Raw genomic sequence first — 11,870 nt, forward strand, 5'->3', positions numbered from 1 at the left:
CTGAGCCATAAAATGATTTGAATATCTGAAAACAATTGTACAATTATAAAATTCCCAAAATAAAATAAAGATTCTCAGACTAACTGTTTTTTTCTTCAGACTTTCAAATGTGAGAATTCCCCGCTGTTGGAACTCCAAAAATCCCTGCCAAGTATTACTCAACAGTTTTTACCTTAGGACTTAGTGTGCATGTTCAATATGATTGACTATGTGTGCAGATCCAGCAGGTTCAGAATAAGAATTAAACATTAGTAACATTTCTCAAACAAGAAAAGAAGAACAAGTTGTCACATTTAAAAACAACATAAATGCAGAATAGTTATTTGGCAGTCATTTTGAACTGGTCATTCAACTTTATGCTCCAAAGTTAGTCAAACATGTTATTGTTACCCCTTATTGATTTTCTACTGTTTATCTTTTTCCACAAATTGGACCTCGTGTTTATCAGTTTCTCAACTGCTGCTGGGAAATGGTGTGTATGTGGTTGTGTTCGTACAGGTGGACAGAAAGACTAGGTGAGGTGAGGTGGTGGTGGGTCAGTGAGAGGATAAAAGGAGGGTGCTGCATAGCGACACTTCACTGACAGCGGACCAGGATCAGGTAGGAGGATGAGGAAGACTCTGCTGTGGCTGCTGGCCTCTCTGGCCTTCGTCTCCCTGACTTCTCTTGCTGATGGAGCTCCAATGTAAGTAGACATGTCGTACCTTTACCCACTCCAGCTCTGCTTGAATCATTTCTCAGAAAACAAAGATATATCTTTTTTAGTTTTTGGTCATCTTCCTGGTATCAGGGGTGCACATAACTGGTACGCAGGTACGGCAAACATCTGAAATGCGTATAACGTCACTTGTGTCACTATGCGCCTTTGCGTACCTGATAGGTCATCAAAACAAAACACTTATTTCATCTACACGTGTTTCTTGTCTACACTCAATGGAGTAAACTATAAGACATCATGTCCAATAAACCAAAAGACATTAAGCAGCCACTTCGGCTTTTTGCTCCCTGCAAAAAACGCCAGACATTCTTGGACTGATTAAAGTGGGTGCCGGCCGAGCCGTGCATCCGCAGGCCATAACCGACGGACCTGTGACGCTTTTACAGGAGGAAGAGGCTTAGAACACTGGACGACTAGGTTGGTTGCCGTGTGCACAGACAGGGTTGTTGTTAACGTCGTTACAGAATTGTACCAAAACTACACCAACTGGCTGCGGAGGGAGACACCCCTGTGCACATTCTGTGCCCCGCACACACTGGAGAACTGCGCAAAATCAGCTGATCACAACGTTCACGTTCTGTGAGACTTCTAATCGTTCTGTGGTCAAGCTGCTGCAATTTTATTTACAACAAGGTGGAGCAAAACACACAGCTGCAAACTTGTGTTAATGGAAGAGATTGAAATCAGACAGAGGTGGAAGAAGTACTCAGATATCTGTTACAAGTAAAGTCCAGCATTCAAAATGTTACTCAAGTAAAAGTAGAAAAGTATTATCATCACAATATAGTTAAAGCACTGATTTAAGAGTTGATTATATTTCAACTCATTCATCCAAAATCTGGAAAGTAACTAAAAGTATTAAATACATGTAGTGGAGTAAAAGTACACCATGTACCTCTGAACTGTAGAGGAGTAGAAGTACACAGTAGCATAAAATGGAAATACTCAAGTAAAGAAGTATACATGTACTGTCTTAGTTACTTCCCACCTCTGAAATCAGATATGAGATCAGAAGCAGATCAGATACGTCTGCATTCATATTATTACCTTAACTCGTGTCTTTCATAATGAGGAGCTACAGTCCACTCTGTGTTACACAATTCAAGGTCATGTGGTGTTTCAAATTATGCCAATAAGTTGGCATAATTTTTTGTTTAGAGTTTTCACAACGACGCAAAATGCCAGACAGAGCAAGGGTCTAGAGATATGATGAAATGTTGTGTTGATCCAGTGCTGGAGCTTTGTAATCAATAGATTACTCATTGTGTGTAATCCATGCTGGAGCTCATGATCCTTTGAAAAATAGATTTAGTTTGTTTCTGCAGTTTGGGGGAATTGAAACCTAAAGTTAAATGTTCTGCTCCGCCTCACTGTTCCCTTTAATTATGTTCTTACCAATTGGGTTCGGTTTATTTATTTGACCACTTTAAGCACAACTCATGCAGTATCCCATATATTTATTTGTATGCTCACAATTCCCAAAACACATGAATATTCTTTGAACTTTACTATTTGAAACACTTCAAACTCGTCCTGCGAATGGAAATAAACCATGGAGGCATCATTAATTCAAGATGAGTAGTTAATTTAAAAAAGGTTTTTGTGTGAATTCATATTTTGAACTCTTTTTTTTCAGTACATCCAAAACAGCATGTGGTTATTTCTGCTCGGTGACATCACATTCACATTAATATACATCTTCTTTTCCGCCCCCGCTTTGCAGCGAGGTGATGTCTGCCCCCAACTTGTTGAGGGTAGGAACAGCAGAAAACGTTTTTGTGGAGTGTCAAAACTGCACAGGTGCAGACATAAGGGTGGAAATCCATGTGTTGAACCATCCAACCAAAAACATAAGGCTGGCAACTGCATCTGTGACACTTACCAGTACAGATGACTTCCAGGCGCTGGTACAGATAATGGTAAATTATGCGCTATAACTCGACTGCATTTTCTAAGATGATCTATGAATTAAAAAATGCACATACTGTACACACCCTGCTCCTAATGAACTGTTTGTGTCTCTTCATAATGATTTCAGATCCCTGCTGGAGACTTCAGTAAGGATCCCAGCATCAAGCAGTATGTGTATCTGCAAGCTCAGTTCCCTGGCCGACTGCTTGAGAAGGTTGTCATGGTCTCCTTTCAGTCTGGGTATATCTTCATCCAAACTGACAAGACCCTCTACACCCCCAACAGCAGAGGTGAATTTATTCAATATCATTAAATCAAGCAATATTTGTTCATAAAGCCCCATATTACAAATGTGAAATGTGCCCAAAGGGGCTGATTAGGAAAATCAGTCCCAATTAATCAGTGAAAAAATTACTACTATAAAGATATGACTTAAAGGTCACCTATAAGGCAACATCCACAATGTATTGTATTATATACATTAATATGTGTTAAGAGTTTCAGGAAAAAATCATCTCTCTTTTTGTCCTGATCCAAAAACCGGTCTGAAAATGAGCTGATCAGATTTAGGCCACTTTGTGATGTCACAATGTTTGTTTTGGGTTGTGTAACCATTAGCCAATAACCAACCAAGGTGACACCCGCTCACCTGAATCTCATCCTAGAAGGTTTCCCATTCCTCAAATTTCCCTCCTCGACTCCTATCCTCGACTCATATATTTACTTTTAATTAATTGACTGTATAATGGGGCAAAAGCAGGCTACAGATGCGGGGGCACACACACACACACACACACACACACACACACGCACGCACACACACACACACACACACACACACACACACACACACACCTACACACACACACACACACACACACACACACACACACACACACACACACACACACACACACACACACACACACACCTACACACACAAACACACACACCTACAGCTGTTCTCACTCTAAACATTGCGTGATGAAAGCAGTTAATAAAATAATATCCAGGGGATGCATGCAGAGCTGTCATTGGCTGAGATAAGTCCGGCCGTGCGTCACGACTCTTTGAAACATCTCTGTTGCCGGAAATGCATCCATGAAGGAGCCGTGGAGGACCCATCAGTGTATCCTCGGTTATAGCTCCTCCAGAGAGCCTCCTCGACGCTCGATCCTTGGTCCTCAATGTTCATTTAGAGAAATGAGATGTCCTTCAACATGGCGCGCCGAAATCCATTTCCGGGTCACTACCGGAGGACCGAGTAGTCGAGGAGTGGAGATGAGAGAAATGGGAAACCTTCCTAGAGCACCATTGTGTTTTTTTGACCAAATATCCTGCAGAGGGGCGTGGCCAGCAGCAGCTCATTAGCATAAAGATAGAGGCAGGGGAAAAGAGAGGCAGTCTAAGCCTATAGCAGCATGACTAGGAGCTGGTCCAAAGTAAGGCTGAGCAAGCCCCAACTATAAGCTTTATCAAAAAGTAAAGTTTTAAGTCCACTCTTTTTCTGTCAGTTCATTACAGGATGTTTGCTGTGACACCCCGTATGGAGCCTGTGGAGAGGGATGATGCCAACCAAATGGATGTGTCTATTGCCATTGAGTTTGTGGTATTGTTTTCCAATCTTTGATAAGCACATACACCAAGCCTCTTATAACCTAAATAAAAGTAAAAACACAGCCAACCTGAGTTGTTGGGTTGTGTTACTTTAGGAACACCTGTCCTGTCACTTGCTACCCTCTAGTGGTTGATTTGCATAAACATAGCCACTTCTTTTAGTGGTAGATAAATACATTTTAGGAGTAGCTGGAAATTAAAAAAGTCTCAATGGAGACAATGACCAAGCTCATGGAGACATGCATAAAATAGTCTATAGCATGGATTTATAACATTAACTTGTTTCTGTTAATGTTTTACTTTTTTATTGTTCTTTTTTAGACCCCTGAAGGCATCTTCTTAGAACTTCATCTAGTCTCTTTGAAATCAGGGATCCACTCTGGAAATTACCAACTCGCTGAAATCGTCAGGTTAGTAGTTCATCTTGTTTATGTTGTGTTCTCTACAATGAATTTCCATGTTGCGAATGTAGTGTTTGGAAAAGAGCTAAGCAAAAAGTAATATCTTGTATGAAATGTGGAGACACAAAGAATTCTCAGTTCACACATCACCCCATACTTCCAAGATGATGAATGTAAGTGAAAAACACTGGATCAGAACAGGCGGGGGCGCGGGCGTGCGCGGGCTCGTGAACTGGCGCGCACAGCGTAAAGCAAAAACTCACAGACACTTCAATGATTTGTACGGCAGTACGGTTTGGAAACGATATCATTTCCTTTTTGGCGGGCATGCATAACACGGCAAAACACCGGAGCCTCGCTGCGGGGAAGCTTTGGCGCTGTTCTGGTTTGTTCTAATCCGTCAAAATGACAGTAGTTCCTGGGCTCTATAACACCTTACTGCACTTCATCTGGAAATTCATTTGTAAATTCATTCAGCGAATATGCTACTTTATTACATTCAGGGTCACATCTGAATGTAATAAAGTGGCTTTCTGGCCGAAATGATTAAGGATTAAAATAACTGTCTTCTTGTGGTCATTATATTTTCTCACTCTCAAATAAATAGTTTATTTATTCATTTCTTTATCTATAACAATGCAGCATTTTAATTGTAAATGCACAGATTCAATAGAAATAGGCCAACAGTTAATGCCTATGAATTGTACAGTAAAACTAATCAGCGTAAAAATAAATACAATCAAAGTACTAATACCTTGACTCCCTACTACGCTACTAACCTGAAAACGTTACATTTTAGTGTAGGGCACTAATAATTATATTCAGCAGCTAATTTTTATATATTTTATTTGTGAATTAACAAGATGTGAATACCTTCACAGAGTATGCAGCCTGATTCCTGTATTACTTTGTTACCTCTCTAAATTAGTGTTTAAATGTTGTGTTTTTGTGTGTTTCTATGTTTAGTACCGGACAGTGGGAGATCCGCGCAAAGTTCCACAGCAACCTACAGCAGAGCTTTAGTGCAGAGTTTGAGGTCAAAGAATATGGTGAGTCTCCCATTACCTGCACTTTCATTTAAAACCAATATCAACGTTTTTTAACTGGATTGGTTAAACCATAAATATATTTTTCAGTGCTTCCCAGTTTTGAGGTTAAACTGAATCCTACGAGCTCTTTCTTCTACATGAACGACCAGGAGCTCACAGTCCACATTAAAGCCACGTGAGAGAAAGTTCTTGTTCCGTGGCTTTAGAGGCTGTTTGATTGGTGGATTGATTGTAGCAATGAATACAGGTTGCTGTTTAGAGGTTGGGTTGACGCTCTTGCTCTTTTAGTTTCTTAATCATTTATTTTTACTTTGTTTAAAATGAACCTGTTTTGATTCATACATGTCCGTCTCTTCTGGATTTAGGTATTTGTTTGGTCAAGAGGTGAATGGGGTGGCCTACGTTGTGTTTGGGGTCATAAATGATGGTCACAAGAAGAGCTTTCCAAGTTCTCTTCAGAGAGTGCAGGTGAGCACATTCTACACTAACTATATTTTACATGTGTTTTGGAAGAGTCTCATACTCACAACATGCCTAGTATTTCTCCTCTAACTCCAAGATCTGCAGTTATTTCCAACAAGTCCTCCAACTCATACGACCAAATATGCCGATTGTTCAAGCGCTTATACGTCCTATAATTACGTTTTAAAGTTTTCACCCTCTAGTGCTCCCGTTGAATGCAAACGTTACAGATGTTTATTCACAAATAACCCTCTCTGTAAAATCCTAAATTGTAGGATAGTTTGGCCATTAAAACGCTTTTTGATTAGATTTCTAGCGAGAAGTGTATATTGTACTTTTAGAATCAACACGTTCTCACTCCCAACCCATCACATGTTGACGGACGGTCAGGGCCCCTCCCTGTCACCCTATTACGGACAGGGTACTCCTTGAGAGTCCGTTCTCAACGGGCAGGGCGTCCCATAGACCTTCATAGACCTCCCATAGCGTTGATAATAGACGCCATGAGAACGCTCCCCGACGGTCGGTTGTTATTGTCAATATTAATATAATAATTATTTATTTTTAAATAGGTTAATAGGTTGACACTTCTTTTAGCAGAAACAAAGGCTACATTAATGTATTAAATCCATGTTAATCCATGTGTGTGGTTGTGCTTGCCATGCAACGCCATAATTTACAAACTCTTCAACCACAACCCTAATTATATTTAAAAACATTTTAGAAGGCCTCACGAAATACTTTAATGTAAATTTAAATGTAAATGTGAAGGTATGTGTGTAATGTGGTGATTGACATTATTCACCCACGGATCTATGGGTTGGGGTATTGTTCCGCATGGACATTTTAGTTAACCGGACTTCCTGTTGATGTGAAATCCGAAAACATTTTTTAAAAATAAAATAATACTTTATTCCGAGTTTGCTTGCTTTTCTCTTTGGAGGTCATCACCTAACGGCATTGTAATACACGGTTCGGCTGCATTAAATATTACATATCTGCCGTAGTTCGCTATTTATAGAGCCCTGATGAGAAGACTTCTAGACAAACAGGAACAACTGCCGCCGAAACTGAATATGTGACGTGGATCATAAATATATATATCAGCAATTAAACAAAATCTTCAATTTCTCTTCACAATATAAGTCTCCTTGCAGTATCAACACTAATTCGGCTGACTTTTATACACTGAACAAAAATATAAACGCAACACTTTTTTTTCCTCCCATTTTTCATGAGATGAACTCAAAGATCTAAAACATTTTCTATTTACACAAAATAACCATTTCTCTCAAATATTGTTCACAAATCTGAAAGAATCTGTGATAGTGAGCACTTCTCCTTTGCCGAGATAATCCCTCCCACCTCACAGGTGTGGCATATCAAGATGCTGATTAGACAGCATGATTATTGCACAGGTGTGCCTTAGGCTGGCCACAATAAAAGGCCACTCTGAAACGTGCATTTTTGCTTTATTGGGGGGGTCTGGGGGGGTCCGAAAACCAGGCAGTATCTGGTGTGAGGGGTAGGGGTAGGGGTAGGGTTAGGGTAATGTTGTGAATCGAGTGGCCCATGGTGGTGGTGGGGTTATGGTATGGGCAGGCGTATGTTATAGACGGCGAACACAGGCCACTCGATTCACAACATTACCCTAACCCTACCCCTACCCGTCCAATTCCAGTTTTGGAAAGTCTGTCGTGGTTACATTCCATTTCATAGAGCTGTGACGCTCAGCGTAACCTTGTCGCACTGCCACTGCAACATCCAATCACAGGGCTTGATGACTAATCACGGGGTTTGTAAAGCAAGGCGGATGTTGTAGTCCCAAACGATAGCTGGGGATTCTGGGTAGTGTAGTGTCTTCGGAAACTGTAGTGTCTAAACTCCTAAAAAACTATTTGTTTCTCTGAATCGAAGGTTAAAACACAAAAGCATTGTACACAATGTAAACCAATCAATATTGTGTAATTAACAAGAATAAACTGATGTTTTTTAGTGGATGAGTAATGCAGATATCACTGTGTAATCATTTGACAGTGAGGGGAATATATCCGGTTTTATTATGAAAACTTCGAGACCCGAAAAACTGTTTTCACCCACGCTAACTTTACATGGAAGCTGCACACGTTATCCTGGCGAGACCTCAGATCATCTTCGTATATCTATCAAACTATAGATCCTACACATCCACTGGACGTGGATTCTAAGAGTACAATATACACTTCTCGCAGCATGTTGTTTCTTACACGACCACTAGAGGTGCTAGACTTTAAAACGTGGCTATGGGTCGTAATCGTCGTAATCTAAGCTGCTTAAACAATCGACCTATTTGGTCGTTTTTTGTAGGAGGACAGGCTGGTTATTTCAGTTTCATTTATATTCACAGATATTATGTATTTAGTGTGTTGAAAATGTAACATAACGATGGTGGTGACAAAACACAGTCTTTTCATATTGTTTTAATTGAGAGACCCTTAGCAGCAGGAAATACAATGTTGTATTAGCAACTGTTCACTGTAACACTAAACTACATTTTAAGACACATCTTTGAACTATGTTACATTAGATTGAAAAAGGTGTTGGAGCTGTCACGCTGAAGAGAGAGCACATCACAACGACCTTCCCAAACATTGAAGACCTGGTGACGAAATCCATATATGTAGCTGTCAGTGTGCTAACGGAGAACGGTAAGAAAGAGACTAAGACCTTTCCCAAACGACAGGGGGGAAACATAAATATATTGTATAAAGATAGGATAAGTGTTTTTGTATCAACTACAAAGTGACTGCATTTAAATAATATAATTACATTATAAACAAAAACATCTTTAATCTGTTTTGATTTGATTTGTTTCTGCATCTATTAACAGGTGGTGAAATGGTGGAGGCAGAGTTGAGAAATATTCAGATTGTTAAATCTCCCCTGTGTCCTATTCATGCACGCATTCCTTCACTGAGACTTCCCTATACGTAGCCGGCCCCCTGGGTGGGCCTACGTGAATGCGCGCGCATCCACCGCATAAGCGGCGGCCTCGCCCCCTCACTGCTATCCCTTTACTTTCTCTTCAGCTGAGTAGCATAGGGCAGCAATGCTGCATGAGTAGAGGGCTCAACTGTGCTTATATAACATGGGTTACCATACGTAACCCTACGTTATATCTCTCACAGGCTCCGCCCTCTACTGGACTCTATGGGCGCTCTGCTGTCCCGTGAGAACACCACTCCATCCCCCTGTTTCGGACCGGCTTTCTGTTTAGCAGCCGCTGCGCCTCCCTCACCTCTCCCTCGGCCGTAGCCAAGGAGAGAGAAAGAGGCTGCGGCAGGCCGCGCACACCCTGACGCGCTTACCCCCCGGAGGTGTGCCAAAACGTAGAGGATTTCCTCCTCCTGTCTTAATGTAGGGGAAAAGGAAATCCCCAGCCCCTATGGGCCCGTGTGCGCGTTACGCGTAAACGTCCCCCGGGTCCCCGGCCCCGGGGGACGTTTACATCCGGGGAGCGGGTCAGATGCCCACTGACCCACAGCCCCCCTCTCCTTCCTCACCAGTTGCCCCAGCAAGCACAGACGATGAAAAGGAGCCAGGCATGTCCAAGAGATAAAACTTAATGAAGGGACCTGGTGTTGACCAAGATGCCGCCGTGCATATGTCCTCCACACTTACTCCATTAAATAAGGCTGTTGATACAAGATACCTGCAAGATGATCACAGCGTGAGTAAGCGCATCTCAAGCTCGTCTGTTTGTCGCTGTTAAATTAGCTCTTTAAAGCTTATATCATTGATCCACATGATCTGAACTCATGAACATTTGAATAACTTAAGTACATAGTAAAGCGGCTCATTACGGTCTCTGGATTAGTGTATTTTTTTGCATTTGCAACTATGGAGGGAAACATGTCCCTGCAAACTTTGTGGGACGCGATTCAGCAGATCAAGACCGACATGCTGACTCACATTGACTCAAAAATGGATCCCATTCAAAGTAGCTTGAGTAGGATACACAATTCCCTGTCTAGTTTGGGAGACCAGGTCAATTTGTTGGAACAGCGTGTCGGAGCTAATGAGGACAATGTACACGAGTGTGTCGCTCGAGTCAAGCAGCTTGAGAAAGACAACTCCTTCCTGATGTCTAAAGTTGATGATTTGGAGAACCGGAGCCGACGTTCTAACCTTCGCTTCGTAGGAATCCAGGAGTCCGCTGAAGGCAGTGACATTATCGGCTTCATGTCTCGGCTCATCCCGCAGCTCCTGGGGCCAGATGCCATTTCAGTCCCGAGCTTACCAGAAGACGCCGGAGCTTCGATCCAGTCAAACGCAAGCTCCGTGAACTCAACATGAAGTACTTTCTCCTCTACCCGTGCACCCTCTGCGTTGTTGTTGATGGCACACAACAACGCTTCTCTACCCACAAAGACGTGGAGGCAATCTTCATGTCTACCTCAAACTCTCCTGGGTGACGAACATCCCCAGAGATGAGGCTGCTGCTAATGGTAGCATGTTGATCCACTTCGATGGTGCAGCTAAGTGACTTTCTCCTCGGTTTCCTCTCTTCTCTTCTCTTGTTTTTTATTTTTCTCATCTTCTCTAAAAACAGAGACCTGTTTACGTGACGTGTCATGACTGCTGAGATGTTGTTGACTCTCTTTTGTGTTTATTATAACTTAATATAACAGGTGGGCACCCGCCTGGCTCTTTCAGTTGTGTTGTTTGTTTACATTTTTCAGTTACGTTGACGTCACTACTTCTTCTTCTTAGAGCCCTCTACTATTGCAATACTGCCCCGAGTGGCTGTTATTGTTAAATAATGCTTGCGTTCATTCGGATGAATTTCTTTGAGCTACGACTTCTTTATCCTCTTCGTAATGCAGACTGAGCTCTGTGTAATTATTTATTATGTTTATGTTTAAGTTTACTCATGGTAATGCTCTGGGATTTGGTGTCCAGGGCTGCTGGGCCTTCTTACTGGTTGTTATGCGTTTTTCTGTCTTTTTCTTTTTGTGTTTGAATTTTGTGTATGTCTGTTTTAAATGAATGGTTGAATCTAGCAATCTTTACAATCATAAATCGCATTTATGCGTAACAAGTGACAGGAACATTATTTGCTATTATTTCCAGACTGGATGAATTAAAGGGTATACAAATCCTTCATTTGAATATCAGGAGTCTATTGCCCAAAATTGATTTACTTCGGATTTGGGTTGTTCTACATAAACCTAAAATCATCACACTCTCTGAAACTTGGCTTAGTAGTAACATTTCCGATAGTGAACTACAAATCACAAATTATTTGCTTTACAGATCTGATAGATGCAGCAGGGGTGGAGGTGTGGCTATATGTCTCTTCTGACCTTGTGACTGAGCTAATTGCTACTTCTATAGAGCCTCTACATTTTGAATGCATTTTTCTTAAAATAATTTTTCATGAAAATAAATGCTTGGTAGCATCTATAGGCCACCTTCTTCACCTGCAGAGTCTTTTAACCACATAATCAACACTATCAACTCCATTTCCTGCGGAAATGAAATAATCTTGCTTGGTGATTTCAACAAAAATTGGTTGGATAAATCATCTGATAGAGAGAATAAACTTTTCAGTAGTCTAAATGTTAAACAGCTAATTAATGAGCCAACTCGTATCACTCTTAGAACCCAATCTCTGCTTGACTGGATACTGGTGTCACATCCTGACAGAATCTTAAAAGCTGGTGTCATGTC

The 11,870-nt window shown here is 41.3% G+C and overlaps 1 protein-coding gene across 1 annotated transcript; it reads left to right on the forward strand.

Moving 5' to 3' along the window:
* Positions 1-589: 589 nt before the first annotated feature.
* LOC117555671 (complement C3-like) lies at positions 590-9,592 on the forward strand. The gene is made up of 10 exons (XM_034230618.1): positions 590-685; positions 2,442-2,637; positions 2,757-2,919; positions 4,144-4,238; positions 4,568-4,656; positions 5,614-5,696; positions 5,784-5,871; positions 6,062-6,164; positions 8,725-8,845; positions 9,028-9,592. Exons 1-10 carry the CDS (start codon positions 609-611, stop codon positions 9,129-9,131), a joined length of 1,119 nt encoding a protein of 372 aa, XP_034086509.1. The 5' UTR covers positions 590-608; the 3' UTR covers positions 9,132-9,592.
* Positions 9,593-11,870: the final 2,278 nt, after the last annotated feature.

The sequence above is a fragment of the Gymnodraco acuticeps genome, unplaced genomic scaffold (genome assembly GCF_902827175.1).
Source record: "Gymnodraco acuticeps unplaced genomic scaffold, fGymAcu1.1, whole genome shotgun sequence".
NCBI classification, from domain to species: domain Eukaryota; kingdom Metazoa; phylum Chordata; class Actinopteri; order Perciformes; family Bathydraconidae; genus Gymnodraco; species Gymnodraco acuticeps.